Raw genomic sequence first — 20,610 nt, forward strand, 5'->3', positions numbered from 1 at the left:
GTTTTTATTTTTTTCCAGAGGGAGGTCAAAATATATTCTCAAATGTTAGGAAGGGACTACTGTTTGTTACTCTAAGCTACAAGTTCTGTGTCCCGATCTGAAACTGACAGGTGGGTAATATCTCTATATATCACTATATTGTTGTAACTGCCGGGGACACTTGCTGGTTTTATTTGTTTATTTACATTGCTTTGGGATATATTTATTTTGACACTTGTTGTACGTTTGGTCTACCTTTTATTTTGAAGTGCCCAGTGTAACAGAGTTAAATAGTTAGTTAAATTGAGTTGTTCATTTGCCCCTTATTGAGCAGTACCAGACATTGTTTTGTTGTTGCAAACTAAGATAATTTATATAGCACTTTGGTTCACTGCATATCACACTGTTTGTCCTAGTGGTGTTCCCGTAGCTGCCGCTCTGTATGTCCTAGTGGTGTTACCGTAGCTACCTCAGTGGATTCCGTGTTCCTATGAGGTGAGGCGGCTCTTTGAAAACGCTGTGATGTTATTTTATGTTTTTGTTATGAAAGAGTGTTCATTTCAGCTGTAAATTGAAGCATACAGTGTCTAATATACATATGACGTCGTTGGGTCATTATGATAATATTATCTGAGAGCAATGAATCTTTTTGTAAACAGCTTTTGGTTTATCACGGGGACTAGTGATGACGTCACGCAGTGTTATTCTTTTTGCACGAAAATAAAGTGAGTTTACTGTTTGTGTTGTGTTAACCACAGACAGTCTGAGGAAGCAGTGGACCAGTTCCAACTACAAATATGTGTTTTATTCGTCTGTTCTTACAGGTATGTGCTATATATATATTGTACCAACTATAACTTGTTATAATTTAATGTTTTGATGGTAGTTCTTCTGTGATTGCAAACTCAATGTTGAGCCCAGTATGCTGCTATGGTATTCTTATTTCAATATTGTATTTGTATTAAAGACCTCTTATAATAAAATTAAAACATGTATTAGACAGAGGCTAATGTTATTGGTTAGGCAAAAAGTATTGGACAGATAAGCTACTGTTATTGGTCAGGTTAAAAAAAGAGTGTTCAATAGCAGACCTAAAAGCACTACAAGCTTGAAAAATAGCAGATCTACGAGCTTGTAGGTCTGCTATTTTTTTAAACTGTCAGGATTTAAGACATTTTTGGAATCTGATCTCAGGTCAAAATGCATTAAAGAACCACCATTCTTCCATGCGTATCATCTCTTTATAATAATACAAAATATATACAGGTTGGAAACAAAAACAACAAAAGGGGGAATTTACTCACGACCCATACAAATTGGTGTGCGACCCGCATATGGGTCCCTGTTTTGGGAAACTAAGGAATAGGGTTTGGGAAGCTCACTGACTTTAATGGAACATTAATGGAACATCTGCACTCTTAAGAGTGCAGATGGACCCATATCCATGTGTTCATGTGTACATTAACCTGTGAGGGTCCATTTGGTTCAAAACTATCACTCATTTTCCTTTCCTTTCCTTTGTTTAAATAACTTAAGTCCATGCAGGATAACACATCGAAGAAGGTAAACTCATGAGCTACGTGTCCTCCTCTCTCCCTCTCACCAGACACGGAGACATGTGACTACGGATGGCACAAGTTCCAGGGTCACTGCTACGCTACTTCCCCACCAGGAAGAGCTGGGACGCGGCTGAGAGGGAGTGTCGTGTCCACGGGGCCCACCTGACCAGCCTGCTGTCCCACGAGGAGCAACACTACGTCAACCGTACGTCCCACAAACGCTAATATGGTATCCGTTTCGCATTCGGGTTCTTGGAAACGCCCCCCAGCCACTGCGCTAGTTTGACTGAGGTTAGGTTTAGGTATGCTTTACTGAGGTTAGGTTTAGGTATAGTTTTACTGAGGTTAGGGTTAGGTTTAGGTATAGTTTTACTGAGGTTAGGTTTAGGTATAGTTTTACTGAGGTTAGGGTTAGGGTTAGGTTTAGGTATAGTTTTACTGAGGTTAGGGTTAGGGTTAGGTATAGTTTTACTGAGGTTAAGGTTAGGGTTAGGTTTAGGTGTAGGCTGTCAATCACAGCGACTGGCCAGTCACAGCGCACCATTTACTCAAATGCGAAACGGGAACCATATCAGCCCCACAAACAGTTGCTCTTTAAACCTTTGCATGCGTTGTCTTCGGGTCAAAAAGACTGGCCGCCATCAAAAGAATAAAAATAAATAGTCATGTTCTTTTGTAAATGAACTCCCTCCTTGATCATGCTATGGCTTCACGCGAAAGCATTAACCCATTTAGACCTGAGTTAAAAAACATTCACTTTGAAAGAATATATATACAAAGATTTGCGCCGCATTCTTATGATTTTTCAAAAGCAGCAGACCTACAAGCTATGAGCTTGTTGGTCTGCTATTTTTTCAATAGATAAATTATAACACAATGTTTAAAACACCAAAAGGCTACACACTCCTTCTGCAGTGTCAAACTACACGCTATGCACTCCCTCTGCCGTGTCAAACTACACGCTATGCACTCCCTCTGCAGTGTCATGTTATGTTTTAGCTGTTGAACCCATTTTGGTGTTGGCATCATGTTATGCTTTAGCTATTGAAAAATAGCAGACCTGCAAGCGCGTAGCGCGTCACTCGGTTTGCGCGCTATGAGCTTGTAGATCTGCTATTTTTCAATATCCTGGGTACCGCCCTGGGTACCAGATTCAAAAAATGTCTTCTACATCCTGACAGATGTTTTGAGTTGACCAATATTTTGTAAAAAGAAACAATCGATTTGAAAATTTGTTTCTATTTGAGAACCTATCATCTCTTTTGCCTATATAATAAATAACATAACCCAAAATAGGGACACCAGATTGAAAGTGGTCAAAATCAGGACACACCAGCTGCATTATTGCAGATACTGATGAATACAATAAAATAAAATCACACGTGTGTGCATGTGTATTCTTAATTATTATACATCATCATCATCATACAGTACATCATCTCATAAACAACTGAATGTATGTGATTGGTTAGCCCATTTGCTCGTCTACATATGACGTGCATTTCTCCTTTCATTGTCAATGGCCAATATGAGACGTGTGAGGACAAAAGCTGTATATAGACGCCGCTAGACTGTATATAGACGCCGCTAGACTGTATATAGACGCCGCTAGACTGTATATAGACGCCGCTAGACTGTATATAGACGCCGCTAGACTGTATATAGACGCCGCTAGACTGTATATAGACGCCGCTAGACTGTATATAGACGCCGCTAGACTGTATATAGACGCCGCTAGACTGTATATAGACGCCGCTAGACTGTATATAGACGCCGCTAGACTGTATATAGACGCCGCTAGACTGTATATAGACGCCGCTAGACTGTATATAGACGCCGCTAGACTGTATATAGACGCCGCTAGACTGTATATAGACGCCGCTAGACTGTATATAGACGCCGCTAGACTGTATATAGACGCCGCTAGACTGTATATAGACGCCGCTAGACTGTATATAGACGCCGCTAGACTGTATATAGACGCCGCTAGACTGTATATAGACGCCGCTAGACTGTATATAGACGCCGCTAGACTGTATATAGACGCCGCTAGACTGTATATAGACCGTGCTAGACTGTATATAGACCGTGCTAGACTGTATATAGACGCCGCTAGACTGTATATAGACGCCGCTAGACTGTATATAGACGCCGCTAGACTGTATATAGACGCCGCTAGACTGTATATAGACGCCGCTAGACTGTATATAGACGCCGCTAGACTGTATATAGACGCCGCTAGACTGTATATAGACGCCGCTAGACTGTATATAGACGCCGCTAGACTGTATATAGACGGTGCTAGACTGTATATAGACGCCGCTAGACTGTATATAGACGGTGCTAGACTGTATATAGACGCCGCTAGACTGTATATAGACGCCGCTAGACTGTATATAGACGCCGCTAGACTGTATATAGACGCCGCTAGACTGTATATAGACGCCGCTAGACTGTATATAGACGCCGCTATAGACGCCGCTAGACTGTATATAGACGCCGCTAGACTGTATATAGACGCCGCTAGACTGTATATAGACGCCGCTAGACTGTATATAGACGCCGCTAGACTGTATATAGACGCCGCTAGACTGTATATAGACGCCGCTAGACTGTATATAGACGCCGCTAGACTGTATATAGACGCCGCTAGACTGTATATAGACGCCGCTAGACTGTATATAGACGCCGCTAGACTGTATATAGACGCCGCTAGACTGTATATAGACGCCGCTAGACTGTATATAGACGCCGCTAGACTGTATATAGACGCCGCTAGACTGTATATAGACGCCGCTAGACTGTATATAGACGCCGCTAGACTGTATATAGACGCCGCTAGACTGTATATAGACGCCGCTAGACTGTATATAGACGGTGCTAGACTGTATATAGACGCCGCTAGACTGTATATAGACGCCGCTAGACTGTATATAGACGGTGCTAGACTGTATATAGACGGTGCTAGACTGTATATAGACGCCGCTAGACTGTATATAGACGCCGCTAGACTGTATATAGACGGTGCTAGACTGTATATAGACGCCGCTAGACTGTATATAGACGCCGCTAGACTGTATATAGACGGTGCTAGACTGTATATAGACGCCGCTAGACTGTATATAGACGCCGCTAGACTGTATATAGACGCCGCTAGACTGTATATAGACGCCGCTAGACTGTATATAGACCGTGCTAGACTGTATATAGACGCCGCTAGACTGTATATAGACGCCGCTAGACTGTATATAGGATGGATTGGGGGTAAGTCCCTGCGACATACTAGCGTCATGTCCAGGGGGTGTCCTTGTACATCAAGCTGCCTCACGCTACAGAAACAGGAGATAGGCTCCTGCCCGGCTTGGCAAGGCTACTACGGTTCAGAGTTCGACTGTACTGTATGTTTCTGTCTATCTAGGAACCCATTGGCTATTGTCTGATGAGGATTTACTGTCTGGGGGTAAGGGCCAATGGTTCTGGGCTTCCGTTGTAGCCAGTGGATATCCGGGCCACGCCTTCCACTACCATGTGTCCGGTCGGAGTTGGGAGATGACTAGAAGTTTACACCGGGATAAAAGTTCATCTGGCGATATCGATGGGTTTCGAGCTGGTTTTGACTGGAGATTGTATTTCAGGAATTGCATTCCGCCTCTTTTTCTCGCCACATAGACCGTTTACCTGGATGCTAAAGTCGTGTTACCAAAGCCCGTTCAATTGTAATTGGTCAGTACTACTCAACGACTACAATCTGAAACCAGAACACTTCTGAAACCAAACATATTGCACCTCGCCTTTCATACTCTGAATTCATATCCAGGATATCTGTTTATAAAAATCTATATATGTCTTGACTGACTTATGGTGCGTGGATGTGTGCACTGCACATACGATACGATAAATTATTATGGAACAGTGGATCGAAAGATATTATTATCTTCATTGTAAAACATGTTACAGTTGCCTCAACTTGAATCTGTACAAGTATGATTGTTCTGAATAGACATGAGAAAATTGGACTATACCGGGCCATAAATATTACAATAAGTATTAACCCATTCTGAACGGGAACCCATTTTGGTGTTGGCATCATGCTATGCTTTAGCTATTGAAAAATAGCAGATCTACAAGCTCATAGCACGCCACCGAGTGGCGCGCTACGAGCTTGTAGGTCTGCTATTTTTGAAAAATCGAAGAACGACTGACATTTTTAGAATCTGATCTCAGGTCAGAATGGTTTCATCAGACCAGTGTGTGTCCAGTGGAAACCTCGTATGAATCTGATCTCAGGTCAGAATGGGTTCATCAGACCAGTGTGTGTCCAGTGGAAACCTCGTATGAATCTGATCTCAGGTCAGAATGGGTTAATAATAAGTCATGTTGCGTGCACTCAGTGTCAACCCTTCCCGGTCTGCAGGGATGAAGCTGCCGTCGCGCGTGCCCACCCAGGTGGACAGTGACGAGGAGCACAAGTGGAACCAGACGGAGGAGTATGGACACGGGACTCGCTGCTGCTCCTGTCCCAAGACCGACAAGGAGCTGAAGAAGGAGAAAGAGGACTCGGAGTACCGCAAAACCTTTGAGAATTATCTTCACAACGAGGTCTTCGAGATAAAGTAAGTAAGACTTATGGAGCTCTCGTTTGCAAGGCAACTGGAAGCTTGTGTAGGCAGTGGTTTTAGGATGTTTAGAGTTTTAGAGTTTTATTAGGATCCCCATTAGCTGGTGCATAGCAGCAGATAATCTTCCTGGGGTCCACATAGAACATAAAAACATGACATTCGACATGATATATAAATATCATTGTATATCCGTATTGTATATCCGTATTGTATATCATTGTATATCCGCTATCATTGTATATCCATTGTATATCCGCATTGTATATCCGATATTCCGCTTACGACTCTCATTGCACCAGGAATATTAGATTCCTTCTTCATAATTGTCAAATCTTCAAGGAAATATCAATTGGTTCCCATAAGACTGTGCTTGATGGTGTATTTATTTTTTACCTTCCTCTGCCTCACAGCTTATTCTTCCAAATAAAACAAGATTACAAATGAAAGCAAACACGCTAAAACATCATCCATAAAGTTACGTTTTTAATTGTATGTCCAATCAACCGTATATCAACATTGTCAGTTGGTCAGTTCGGCATATAATCTTTCTTTCTTTCTTTTGACGGGACACTGCATATTAATGACCTGACCAATGTAATATAAATACACCGGATTTAGCTAATTTCAACAAACATGAAAACAAGCAGTCAATACATTACACAGGAATACAAAATGGGTCCAAAATGTGCAAAGTAAGTAATAAGTATGCAAACTATATCTATTTTAAGGCTAAGACCAAAACAACGTTTTACTTGGCTCATGTGTGCCCTAAGAAAATAGCAGCGTTTTGAGTTGTGTATAAAGTGCAGTATTCTCATCTATACCATGTTTCTGATATATCTCTAGGACTAGATTCTCTACTTCTCATTTGTACAATCTTCAATCTTTGTACAATCAAGGCTGTGTGGGTCAAAATACTGTACTCTGCTGCAACATGTTGTCACTTTGTCACATTGCTTCATCCATCCACACGTTTCTGCCTGAACTGATGTGGAACCATTATTTGTGCTTGTTGTTTTTCCAGCCTCTATATCTGGTGATGTAGGCGTGATCCATGTGTTGGAACGAGAGGACGACTTGGAGTGGGTCCTGCGTGATGGGCCCACTCCTCCTTATATGGTTATTATGGAGGCCCAGTTGTTTACCAGGTGCAAACATGTGTACACACACACACACACACACACACACACACACACACACACACACACACACACACACACACACACACACACACAATGATATCATCATACTACCTACTACAGTTAAAATACTACATGATGCCGTTCTTCCACACTTACAGTCAGCTAACTTAGTACATCCACTAATTTGTTTTCCCATTATGTTCTTAAACTTGACTTCATAATGGAAGTCAACGGGTCTGGATCGGGGCTGAAACCTTGCTCAGATTTGGAGTCCTACATCTTGGACATGTCATAGACGGCTGACATCACAGGCTGGCCACATGAAGTCTGCGATCCGTTCCCATGTGCATTCCGAGATCCACACGATTTCTCATACCAAATGGGTAAATGTTTATTCTAAAATGGATCCATTGGTTCATGCTCCTCAGGCCCAACATGTTGAAGCTGAAGAGCGCCCCCCGCAGGGTGGCTGGGGTTGCTGTGATAGCACCCATTGAGAACCCCGGGGGCCCCCTGGGCTTCTCTCCTCACACCACCTGTCCCAACGAGAACACGGGTGAGTCACACCAAAGCAACCAATGATACAATGTTGCAATGGACCAAAATGCCTTTCACTGACCGTTATGTTTGTCGCAACCTTGTCTTTAGCTTTCTTCAGCAAGTTTAACCGCAACAACAACCAATATAACTGTTGTAGCCCTAATTGTACAGTGTATAACAGTAATGGGAACTGACACAGTGGAAGCGTCACCATTGACACTGTAAACCTTGAATTGCTGATCGGTCCTCTCATGTGTCATTACAGGCGTCTATTCAGAGAGCTATGACCCCAGCCTGGCCCACTGTAACGCCACATTATGGAACCCCAATGGAAACGGGCTCTCCTACGAGGAGTTTGGCTTCCCTGTCTTCTCCCTGAAAAACGACAACGAGACCGAATTCATACGACAGGTAAGCCTGTTGATCTGTTTGGCACATATTCACCAATGTCTACCAATATGCTTAACTCATAAACCAACTAAATGGAAAATGTAGGCACTCCAAAATATAAGATGCAAGACTGGCTCAGATGCAATTTCTCACACTGACGCGTTTCGGCAGAGCCTTCTTCAGAGTAGACTAAACTTTTTAAACTTTTTAGTCTGCTCTGAAGAAGGCTCTGCCGAAACGCATCAGTGTTATCGTAAATAAATATATACACAGAAATTGCATCTGACCCAGTCTTGCATCTTTTATTTTAGAGTTCCACTTTTTCCATTTAGTTGGTCTATGAGTTAAATTATTTCCAAAGCTGAGCACCCACTGCCTCAACCAAGGGCAGTTTCCAGAGGAAGCGCACCTGTTTTTCTTTCTTTATCTACGAATATACTGTCGCTGTTGAGTGGAAAACCGTGTATATCGTTGCTGAATAGAAACCTTGCATCTCCACATTTCTACTTTTTATGTTTCATTGTAAATTAATGCCCTACTACTTATACATTGAAGTAACTTCACCCACAAGAGTATCGCACAAAGGTTGTTGAAATAGCTGATTTACAAGCTTACATCGGCTATTGTCCCTATTTTTAAATGTTTTTTAAATACTAAAAAAGGAAAAATGGTAGACATACAAAGTGACAGTTTCCACCCGACTGCGGCAATATAAAAAAAATTGGAAAGACACTTTTTATGTAAAGTGTGACCAATGGCATTACTCTGTCAAGACGGGACAATATGCGGAATTTATGAACACTTTAAGAAAGAAAGTGGAAATAATGACTGCTTGGTTACTGTGGAATGTTGATGTTCCGCAAAAATAGCCGATCTACAAGCTCAAAACACATTGCTGTATTAGCTTTTCGATCGGCCATTTTCCTAAAAAGAGATTTGTTGTTGAGGGAAATTCTAGGGGATCTAGTAAGTATCTTAATTTAATTAAAGTTGAGAAAGGAAGGGAAGTTCGCACACTGTAACTCACCAGACCTGATAAAGACCCACAGTGGTCAAACCATTCCCTTCCTTCTCCTATGTATGTATTGTATCGTTGTTCAGCACCTGATTCGTTTTTTGTTGGGATGTGTGTGCTTCACTTTGGACTCTTATTTTTAATTCAAGTTGACACAGAGCCTGACGTTGATGTTTAAAACCATAATGTCACCACCAAGCCGCTGAGCTCACATGACCTACTTTAACTTCCTTTCACCTCAACACTTGGTTTCAGCCGTTGGCTTAAAGGCAAGGCAAGTTGTGTAGTGCAATTCTTACACAAAGGCAATTCAAGGTGCTTCGTGTGATATGAAAGAAAGAAAGTGGTTTAGGGATTTAAAAGCATAAAAATTAATACAAATGTACGAGATATACTATATATATTATATATATATATATTAAACAAATGTAATGGTGTATTTATTGCTATTCATCAGGATTATGGTTATTGTATGAAGCTGGGCACACTGCAAGAGTTTAAAATGTCAAACCCATTTTGAAATCGGGTTGCATCCTGCACTTCTCTATAATCTCAAACATGCACAGTGCACAGGCTACAAATATTTTTAAATAATTGCGCTTCACACACTTCCAAGATATTAAGAGTATTGTCTTGCCCACCACAACAATGAAGGCAGAAGCGACTGTCAACTCTCCGCTACACTGTAGATTTGTTTCTCTTGGCTATCGACCATTCCAGATAAGCATCAAGCATGTTTGATAATGATTGCGGTGGCCCCAAAGCGTCTGAGCAGATCGGGAGATATTAAGATTGGATCTGTGAACCCCTCACACTCTACAGGCTCATCTGGGCAGATAATCGGTTGCTCTCTAACCAAGATCCGGCACCGCAATTGTCGAGATGGGCCTTTCCAAACCAGAATCTCCCCGATTATCCTGTAGTGTGAGCCTAGCTTTTGGTCTATATTACGGCTTTAGGGGTATAAACCTCAAACTTGTGTTCAACCACTTTAAACCTGGCATCCCTATTTTGGCCATGTCATTATAGACATATAAATATTTGTTACTGCAGATCTCCAAGCTCACAACGTGCTGTGAGCTTGGAGATCGTCTATTTGTTGTATGATGAAGATGAAGTACAGTACTATATAGGGGGCTTAAGGGTTTTAAGGCAGTGGATTGTTTTAGGATGGGCTTAATGGCCTTACGCCTCCTCACTAAAGCACCTGTTGTACCGTCGGTTTGTCTCCATCCACACCCAACAGTGCTACCAGAAGCATAACCAGATCATGAACAACGGAACCCCTGAGTACCCGCTGTGTGCCATGCAGCTCTATTCCCACATGCACGCTGTGACCGACACGGCCACCTGCATGAGACGCAATGACATCAACTTCAGCTTCAGCATTAACCCAGGTAGGTAATGCACTTTGCACACATGCACACTCAAGCTTGCACATAACAAATTGCACCCACTGGTGAATCAATATGAGTGTAGTTCCACTGCTAGAGCCTGAAGTGGTCTGGTGTGACCAGCCCTCTCGGTTAACCCATTCTGACCTGAGATCAGATTCATACGAGGTTTCCACGGGACACACACTGGTCTGATTAACCCATTCTGACCTGAGATCAGATTAAAAAAATGTCAGTCGTTCTTCGAATTTTTCAAAAATAGCAGACCTACAAGCTCGTATCGCGCCACTCGGTGGCGCGATATGAGCTTGTAGATCTGCTATTTTTCAATAGCTAAAGCATAACATGATGCCAACACCAAAATGGGTGCCCGGTCAGAATGGGTTAAGGGACTTTTTTGCTCTGAATGTATCCTCAGACAGCACTGATTCTCAGGCTGTGTATGGCCTCCAACAAGCCTTGGAGGAAGGGCACAGAGGAGGCACTTTATACACAACTCACTTTAGTATACAAATGCCTATATATATATATACTGTATTTCCCTCTAAAATGCTGCTATTTTCTTAGGTCACACATGAGCCAAGTAAAAAAATGTTTTGGTTTTAGTTGCCTCAGGATAAAAAAGTCCCCTCTCCAACGTAATCTCGTCGGTTTATTGGCAGTACATGTAGTAAGTATTGCGTTATGTCTGGCTGGGTTCTTCCAGTCTTTTGTTTAGAGTTTTGCTGATTTTGGTTTATCGTGCTGTTGCGACAAAAGAAAGTGATGGTTGGTGTATTGTATTTTCCTGGTGTGTTCAAAAGCACTCAGAGTAAACAATATTAGATAATGTGTGTGATTCTTTACATTTTTATTGTGAGTATATCATGGCATGTGAATTATGCATGTCTGACAATAATCCCATGTTTCTCTCTGTATTTAGAGATGGTGTGTGATCCTTTGGGTGGCTATAATGTGTGGGCTTCTACCAAGGCCATAAATGACACTGCAAAGGGCCACAAGGAGAACGAGTCTGTGGTCATAGCAGCAACCAGGGTGAGTAACTCAAACTGCCTACTGTGTGTGTCTTATCAAGACAACAGTTATTTGTTTTCATAGTTCCATAGTTTTTAGCTGTACATACACTATGTTTTCCTGTATTTATTTGGCTGGATGTGGTTTTATTTTTTATATATATATTTTTTGGGGCATTTCTGCAGAGGGACAGAGTGATACACAGCAAAAGTCATGCCTGGGAATCAAACCTGCAACTCGCTGTCAGGCTGCATTATAGCCTACTGTATATGTGGTATGCGCCTAACCGCTAGGCCAGTGGAGCCCCAGGATGGGGCTTTCTGCAGTCTTAGAAAATACAAGTAGCTAAAGAAAATCCTGAATGCAATTCTTTATTCTTTATTCGGATCCCAATTAGCTTCCGCAAAGTGGTCGCTAGTCTTCCTGGGGTCCACATAAAAATGTATACAATAAAAACAGATAATTTAAATTTGAAACAGACAAGATCTAGTTATCAGCTAAAACAGTGAAGTTGCTCTGCATTTAACAGAGTCAACGACCAATGGTAACAAATACGGTGTTTACACAAAAACAATACAATAAGAATAAGGTACAAAAGATAGAAAAAAACTAAACTTCATCTATAAAGGACTCAATCTCATCAATTTATGTTTCAGTAATTTGAGCTGTTTTAAATTCATAATGGACATGTTAAAGTGAATGTTTTACCCATGCAAGGTATTTCTTTGTAGGGAGTGAAACCCTTCTTGTGCCGTACGAGTAGGCCCAGAGACCAGACAGAGTCTACATTCCTGCATAATTTACGGGCACCTTTTGATTGATGGAACCATAAAATAGGCCACGACATGTTAAGCTGAAGTACTTACCCAGATATGATCTTCACTCATCAGCTTTTCCATCTCCGCTCCTTTACCTCCCTACTACTTTATTCCATACACCCTGACATTCCCTTCCCTTACCTTCTGTCTTCCCTCTTTGCTCCTCTCTTCTTCCCGTCTCCTCCTCTCCGAACCTCTCTCTTCTCCTTTCCTCTCCTAGCTGGACAGCAGGTCATTCTTCTCAGAGGTTGGCCCCGGAGCCGAGTCCGGAGTGTCAGGCTTCATCACTCTGCTGGCTGCTGCCCACGCCTTGCGGGACGCCACAGAGGACGCCAACCTGCCACGCACCATTCTCTATGCTTTCTTTCAGGGGGTCAGTACTTCCACTGAGTTACTCTCTAGGCCTTTGGCCAACTCTCTGATCCAGCTGTAGAAATAAGCTTGCTTTTAGATTGCCAACATTGAAAGCAAACGATAATGTTAAGCTTGACACAGTGCTACAAATCATTTACTGTGATCCAAGAGGATTAGAAAAGGTGGTATGGGCATAAAGAAGGCCGCTAACTAAGTAATCAAAGACGAGAAAGTCAAAAGAGCTAAGAAAGAAGAGAGCAAAAAAGATTTTAATCAAGAGATAAGAGTTAAAAAGGAATTGAAGCAAGAAAGCTTAGAGTTGTAAGAGTTAAAGAGCTAGAAGAACATAACTCTGAAAAGAGAAGAGGTGGGTTCTTCACCGAGTTCTCATGGTCTGGGAATTGACATTTATGTGCCTTTTCGCGTTGACAGTTTTGACAGTCAGATCAAAGGGCAGATCTACAGCTGTAAATCTAACCTACTCTACCTGTAGTACATGTACTCATCTGGAACAGTCTTATCCTCCCTACTCTTGACTCACAGACGTGTTACCAGACAGCTCTTAAACAGGCTGTTGACCTGATTCATGTTCACCATTTCATAGTTGCGTCTTCTAAGGTGTGCCAGCCATGTATTTAGGACAGCATTTCCTGTGCTTAGTTTCATGTTACATATCCATTTTGAGGTGTTGTTATCCTATCCAGAGTAGCACACAGTGAATGAGCTGAGCAGCAGGACACCGACACATAATGGATTATGGGGCTCGATCTTATGATCATAACGCCCCCATCATACACACACACACACACAATATTTCCATTGCTTCATTTAGTTTTTTCGATGTGGCATTAATCAGCAATTTCCCCTCCGACCCCAGGAAGCCTTTGACTACATCGGTAGCTCACGTATGGTGTATGAGATGGAGAACAAGCGGTTTGCCATCGACCTGGACAATGTTCACTCAGTCCTTGAGGTCGGACAGGTATGTAACTGTATACGTCTCGATGACGCAAACCTCGATGAAACGCATTGTAATCGACGACAGCCATGTAACCCATGTTGGAGTGGTTATCAGCACCTTGATTATTGAGTATAGTCATAGTATACTATCACAGACATCTTGGTCACAGCATAGATGTGCATTTTCATCATGCATTACCCTGAATTCATCATTCATAAGTCACTGCGGAATTGGATAGGCCAATGCACAAAATCCCATCCTTGCCGCTCACTGTCTTTATTGTAAAACGAGTACCCTCAATAAGGCTGATTGGGTTTCAACATCACCTTACACACACACCTTTTGTTCTTTATTTAACTCGCTGCTCTTTTATGTAAGTGTCTATTGTGCAGTTGTAACCCGATCTCTCTATGAACCATATTTCCCATTGGTTTCTCAATTCTGCTTGAAGGTGGGGCTTCGTAACGGCCCCAACCTGTGGCTCCACTCCGACCCGGTGTCCAGGAGGAACGCCAGCATTGATGGGCAGGTTTGTACTGTAGCTGTGTGTGTTGTTACTGTGTATGAACGTTTTCCTATGTTGAGCAGGGGTTCTAAAACATTTAATGTCAAGGAACCCAATAGAGTGCACACATGCAACCATCTGTGCTCTCTTCGTTAACAGACCTGTAAGGGCCCATTTGGAACCCCCTCAAGGACCCCTGAGGTTTCCTGAACCACTGGTGTAGACTGTAGTGTAGCGCATCACTGTGAGAACGTTTCTACTGAGATGCAAACGAGTGTCTTGTGTAATTATTTGGTCTAAGTACTAGAACTAGTACTATGTACTAGAACCATAACAGAAACGTGGAACCAAAATTGTGATGCCAGGTTGAAAGTGGTTAACATTTTCAAAAATATTACATTTGTTTTAAGTAGCAGCTCACAACACGATAGATTGGCTATTGTCGCTGTGTGACAATGTCATCAAAGTTTAAAGAACAGTAGTACTACCAAGATGTATTGATCACAGAGGCTTTTACAATGCAAATGGTATACACACTTTTATATTATAGTAGACAATGTTATAGTATTATTATTACATAATGTCTAGTAGACATGTAATAATACATAGCTTTGTGTGAGTGATTCTTTTCCACATCCTTCCCATCCATAACAGGTAGTAAACCTGTTGGAGAACCTCAAGAAAGCTGCAGTGAACACCACATTCACAGTGTCTGAGCCCACTGTCTCCCAGCCTCTGCCACCCTCGTCCTTCCAGCGTTTTCTGAGAGCTCGGCCCATCCCTGGTGTTGTCATCACTGCACACCAGTCCGCGTTCAACAACAGGTGACTGGGGCTTTCCTTGGCTCGTATTTTTATACTGTTCCAATCATCCTATTCATTGTCTGACATATTGCGGTATTTTGTTATATTACAAAAACATTTGAATTGTTTTCCCCTGTGTCCACACTCCACAGGTACTATGAGAGCATGTATGATAATGCAGCCAGCCTGAACTTGACGTATCCACAGGACCTGAGCCCAGAGCAACAGCTTGTGCGTGTCACGGACACAGCCAAGGTACCACTTACTGTATTTTAACCACATTAACCCGCGTCCCCGTTTTTACCAACCAGTTTCAAACCAGTGAGGGGAGGGAGGGGCTAGCGCACACCGTGCCCACCGCAGTCGGTGCAGAAGTCAAGGCAGAATGAAGCCCACAACACACCGGCTGCGTCGCGCGGTGGACACAGCCGCCTCCATTATTTTCAATGAACCTATCGCACACCGGCTCCGTCCGCCGCGTCGCGCCGTGTCACCTGGCGCCGCCTGGCGCGCCGATAGAACACAGTTCTATTTTCCAGGCGGCGCCGCGCAACGGGATTGAGACTGCTGTGGAACATGAACTCGTGAAGCATGTGTTGAAAGAAAAACTACAACTACTACTTTGGTGTTGGAATTTCTCTAACTATTAAATAATATAGCCTTTCCATATGAGTATCTTTTTATATTTGTCCAAGAAGAATATAGGCAGTAGCATATTACGTTTAAACTAAAACATTATAGTGGCTATAGGCTATTATGGAGAATGTACATTAACTCGTTTACCTCAGAGAATGTTTTCATTATGTATACAACCATAAAATGGTCTATTGTCTAATCTAATGGAATAAATTGATGATCAAATGGAGGAGTTTTGACGATTCAACTAACTGTAACTAGGGCCGTCGCCTTGCCCCCCCGCCCCCGCCACTCCCTCCCCTTACTGGTGCAAAACAGGGACCCAGGTGTCCCTATTTTTGTGTTTATTTTATTTTTTCAAAACTAACTAAAATAAAAAAAAATAGTAGTCAGTAGTCAATCTACAAGTTCACAATGCATCGCAAGCTTGTGCAGTTACATTTTGTCCATATATTCTATTGCACTCAATTAAAATTATACTGAACTTTGGCTCCTTTGTACTAATCTCTGCTTTATTACCAGGCACTGACGGAGGTGGCGTCCACGGTTGCCCGTTCTCTCTACCTGCAGGCTGGTGGAGCAGAAACCCAGCTGCCCACCATCAATGCAGACCCTCAAATAGTAAGATGATCAAACTGAGGCCATGTTGCAAGATATGGTCATTGTAGTGTTGTTTTAATTGCAAAGAAAGTCAGGGTTATGTTTTCCAATGCAGACAAAAACTAAACTTGATTTTATCATGATGTGATACAAACTTTGCCTTGGACTTGTTGAAGTGAGGTACAAAGACATTTTCTTTTCACCCATCTGCAATGAAAGCTATTGACTTTAAGGCAAGTTTTTCTAATTAGTGGAATCCAATTCCATGTAAATACAAATGTTATGCTTTGGAATATTGTCAATAGTAATTGTAGAAATTAATGTACTGTATTTTTTGTATTCAATATAACCTTAAATCCAAGTATGAAAACAATTTGTGAAACTGGCCACAGATATAACTGCATAGCTCCAAAATGCAGTTCTAGTCATTTTAACGGTACAATCCTGTGATTTTACAGCATTTTGTCCCTGTCATTAATCCGTTATTTTTTTACATGTATACATATGATTGATCTTGAAGAAATAAGCTGAACCAATGACAATCTCCTTTCTCTGTCTGTCCCAGGTCACCCAGTTGCTGTATGGATTTCTAGTTCGATCAAACAACTCCTTTTTCCAGGCGGCGTTACACCCAGAACTTCAGAAAATCCTAAGTGAGTTGACCTGCTTGTTAAAGGGGCATTTTACAGTTCAGGTTAATAAATGCTACTGCAGATGAAAAACATGGCAGGCTAGTAATCAACACAGAGCTGGAGCAAATAAAATTCATAATGTTGTGTTGCTTTTCAGGTGTGCCCAGAGCCATGGCATAGACGGTAGTCAACAATATGACAATGCACATCATTTGCACACTTAGATCTATCACACTCATTATTAATTGTATTAGCTGGAGTAACATAAGGTCACCTGCAGTCTGCCAAATGTTTTAGCTGCTGTTTTAACCTGAACTCTAAAACAAACTACACAATTTGCCTATCACCATTTATTTCCTTAATTCAAGTTTTACAAGGTGTACAGTGTTATATACCAGGAGGGCTACTGCATGAATTACTATATGATCGGTTAATAAATGACCGATCAATATGACTTTTTGCATTTGCTATATTTTTACCTGACTTACTATTTTCCTATCTGTTGTTGGCAACTGAAGATCCCTTGAGGGTTCAATAAAGGTCTGTCCTGTCCTGTGGATGTAGGAGAAATGCTAAAACATGCTTTGGTGCTTTTTTATATCTTTCTGACAAGCTATGTCTCTTTATTTATCAGAGAATGAGCCACCAGAGTACTACGTGGGTGTGTGGAACAACCCATCCCACACCTCCACTCCCACTCTTCTGGTCCAGTATTTACTGGCCAACCTGACCGGCACCGTGATTAATATCACCCAGGACAACTGCATGGGTCGGAAGGAGAATGATACGGGTGTAAGTTATGTCAACATCATGTCGTCTCTGACGCCACCATTCAGTATTTTAGTCTGACGTCATTTTGTAGTGCTACGTTACGTCCGGGTCAAAGTGGCACCAGCTCCCGTCTGCATCTCATTGTAAATAGAATACCTAAACGCGTGAATCTTTTTACAATGACGTTATTTTTCAGAAAGGAAGCCATTGAGTTGCTTCCAACTCGAGTAAAATTATTAATGTTTTGTACAAGTGTCCATGACAAAAACAATATATGATGTGGAGACAAGAAAGACTATTATTATCATTATTATTGAAGGTGGTAACAGTCCATTTGCTCAGTAAAATATTTCGGGGGAATATTTAGAATGTTTGCAGCCAGGCTTGAGTATGTTGAATCTAGTTTGCATTAACGAGGATTTAGTTGACACAATGAAATAATATGGCGATAGTATTCCGTGTGGGGCAGATGGCCTGTCACAGCCAGATTTGGGAGAGCAGCGCAGCTTTGTTGTTGTGAGGAAAGCGGTAAAATTAGACTTTCGTGGTTGTTTTCGTCTCAGATTTAGTCAGACGGAGCGCCACAGTATAACTCCATGGGGACACAAAAGCGACACAAAAGTAGGACCCGGAAGTATCTCAGGAGGGGGCGCTCACGTCACAGCTAAAATACTGAATAGGATTCATTTGTTTTGGATTTGTTGTAAATCTGTTGTCTCTTCCTTTCAGATGTATTCCTACCTGTGGGTACAGGGCGTGGCTCCTTCCAACATCACCATGCCGGAGGGCTACTGCGTGCGCTCCTCTGTGCGCCTCTCCAAAGCCGTGTCGCCGGCCTTGGACATCCTGTTCGAGTACAGCTCCAAAGATTACTCCACGTGGACAGAGTCTCGGTGGAAGTTCATCCGAGCACGCATATTCCTCGTCGCCAGCAACGATCTGGAGGCAAGTATTATTATTTTTTTAACAAAGTCTATCCCCTGTGCCTCTTCCAGAACTTACTCTTATCTCCCACAGAAAAGGAATAAAGTTTGCAACATTTCTCAGCTCCACTTGTTTATTGCGTCCCACTGAGCCTCATTGTGTGATTTCCTGTCTGTCTGGGGGAAACAAGGTTATTCCCCAACTGGCAACACCAGAATAGTGAGTCTTGTGTTGCCAGTCGATTGTGGAGCTCCACCTACCGATTTTGTCTGGTGACATCTAAAGAGATAAAACTGGAGATTAAAATAAATAACTGCATTGCAGAACCAAAGCAATGACCCTAGGGAAGTCTTTCATCGGTACAGTGATATGATTCGGTTCCAAAGCAGTAGGCAAACTAGGCATAGGTTTTGCGGCCATTTTCTCCACTCTTCTATCCACTACATTGAATTTGAATTTACACGACTCTGCAGAATAACAGAAGAATGACTCTTAATCTCTCTCTCTCCTCTATACATCTGTCCCCTCTCTTCCCCAATCTCTCCACCACTCCTGTCCTCCCCGCTTTTCTCTGGTTATCTTTCCCCTCCATATCTCCCTCTTGTCTCTGTCTTCCACTCTCTCACCTTCCTCATCACTCCAGATGCTGACCCTGGGCGTGGGTATTGGTATCCTGTTATCATCGCTATTCCTGACATACGTCATCAGCTCCAAGGCCGAGATGCTCTTTAGCTCGGGCAGGGAACCCACCAACGCCACCTACTGAGTCAAAAATACAACAACACCTTAGTGGGTGGGCTTCAAACCCACAACTACTACATCATCTACAACTTCTACTCCCAAACAAACATGGACATGACTGGTTTTTAAAACTCACAATTCAAAAGTTTAGATACAAATGAGCAGGGTTGTTTTTTTATGTTTTAAATGGACTCACTCGAGTGAGGCAGGAGATGGAGTTGGACTCCCAGCAGGATCAAAGTGCACTGGGCTCAGGATCAGGGTCTGTCAGTGCTCCAACTCAAGTGTAAAAAGATGTTCATATTCTTTTCTTTTTTTCCTTCTATTTGCAAAGAATGTTTGTTTACTGTAACATGGGATTAGGCACTAAGCATCATTGGAACTTAGAATTTGTGTGTGAGAGAGAGTGAATGAGTGAACCACTGAAATAAATGAGTGATTTTAGTTGTACAAAGTGTGTGTGTGTGTGTGGGTGAGAGAGAGTGTGAGAGATGCAATTTTTTTGTGAGTGTGTACAAATGTGTGAAAGATTACGATGGTATGTGCAATACTATAGTTGTCTTCTCTGTCTGTAGTTAATTCATTTATCAGGCAGACCTAATGGAAAGGAACAATTTTTCCTTTCCAGAGAAATGGACTTAAGCCTGATTTATACTTACTTGTGTGCCAGTGTCCCGTACCTAAAGTAACGGACCCACAAGCTCACAACTTGACCAGCTGTTTCGGTGCACAATACACAGTTACAGAGAGCAGCCCAGTATAAATCTGCCATTAAGGGTGTTTCATGAATGACCACTAATGCACCCAGATTAGAATGAAAATACAGTTGTACTGTATGATTTTGTTAGTTTAAAAACACATTTCACAGTGTTTTAATATGGTAGATTTTTTTTTCTTTTTTGAGATTTTGATTATATGCATCATACTTGACCTTTTTATGTATGTGTTGTATGTATTTGTTTGTTTCATTCATGGCGGGTTATGTCTGACCAACCGGGGAATAGTTTTGATGATTCGTTGCCTTGATAACAAAATAAAACAATGCTTCTCCAGTTCTTTTGTAGGCGCACAATTAAATTAAAAAATGAACTGCGTGCTGAAAACACAACTGCTTGTCCCAATATTCATGGTGTTTAAGATTTTGACATGTCCATTGTGCACGATCCACCTTTGGTTTCTACTCCCAGCCCACTTGTTGATCAACACAAACCAT

The 20,610-nt window shown here is 42.0% G+C and overlaps 1 protein-coding gene across 1 annotated transcript; it reads left to right on the plus strand.

Moving 5' to 3' along the window:
• Positions 1 to 1,607: 1,607 nt before the first annotated feature.
• LOC308326051 (nicastrin-like) lies at positions 1,608 to 20,505 on the plus strand (the record flags this gene model as incomplete). The annotated part of the gene is made up of 18 exons (XM_080778862.1): positions 1,608 to 1,743; positions 5,953 to 6,151; positions 7,057 to 7,061; positions 7,182 to 7,305; positions 7,728 to 7,855; positions 8,105 to 8,250; positions 10,491 to 10,641; positions 11,561 to 11,673; positions 12,691 to 12,843; positions 13,702 to 13,806; positions 14,237 to 14,314; positions 14,945 to 15,114; positions 15,246 to 15,348; positions 16,252 to 16,350; positions 16,895 to 16,982; positions 17,596 to 17,753; positions 18,462 to 18,677; positions 19,300 to 20,505. The coding sequence occupies 18 exons, from the start codon at positions 1,608 to 1,610 to the stop codon at positions 19,420 to 19,422; spliced, it is 2,295 nt and encodes a 764-aa protein (XP_080634988.1). The 3' UTR covers positions 19,423 to 20,505.
• Between the last annotated feature and the right edge of the window lie 105 nt (positions 20,506 to 20,610).

The sequence above is a fragment of the Protomyctophum bolini genome (assembly GCF_963924005.1).
Source record: "Protomyctophum bolini genome assembly, chromosome: 12".
Classification (NCBI taxonomy): domain Eukaryota; kingdom Metazoa; phylum Chordata; class Actinopteri; order Myctophiformes; family Myctophidae; genus Protomyctophum; species Protomyctophum bolini.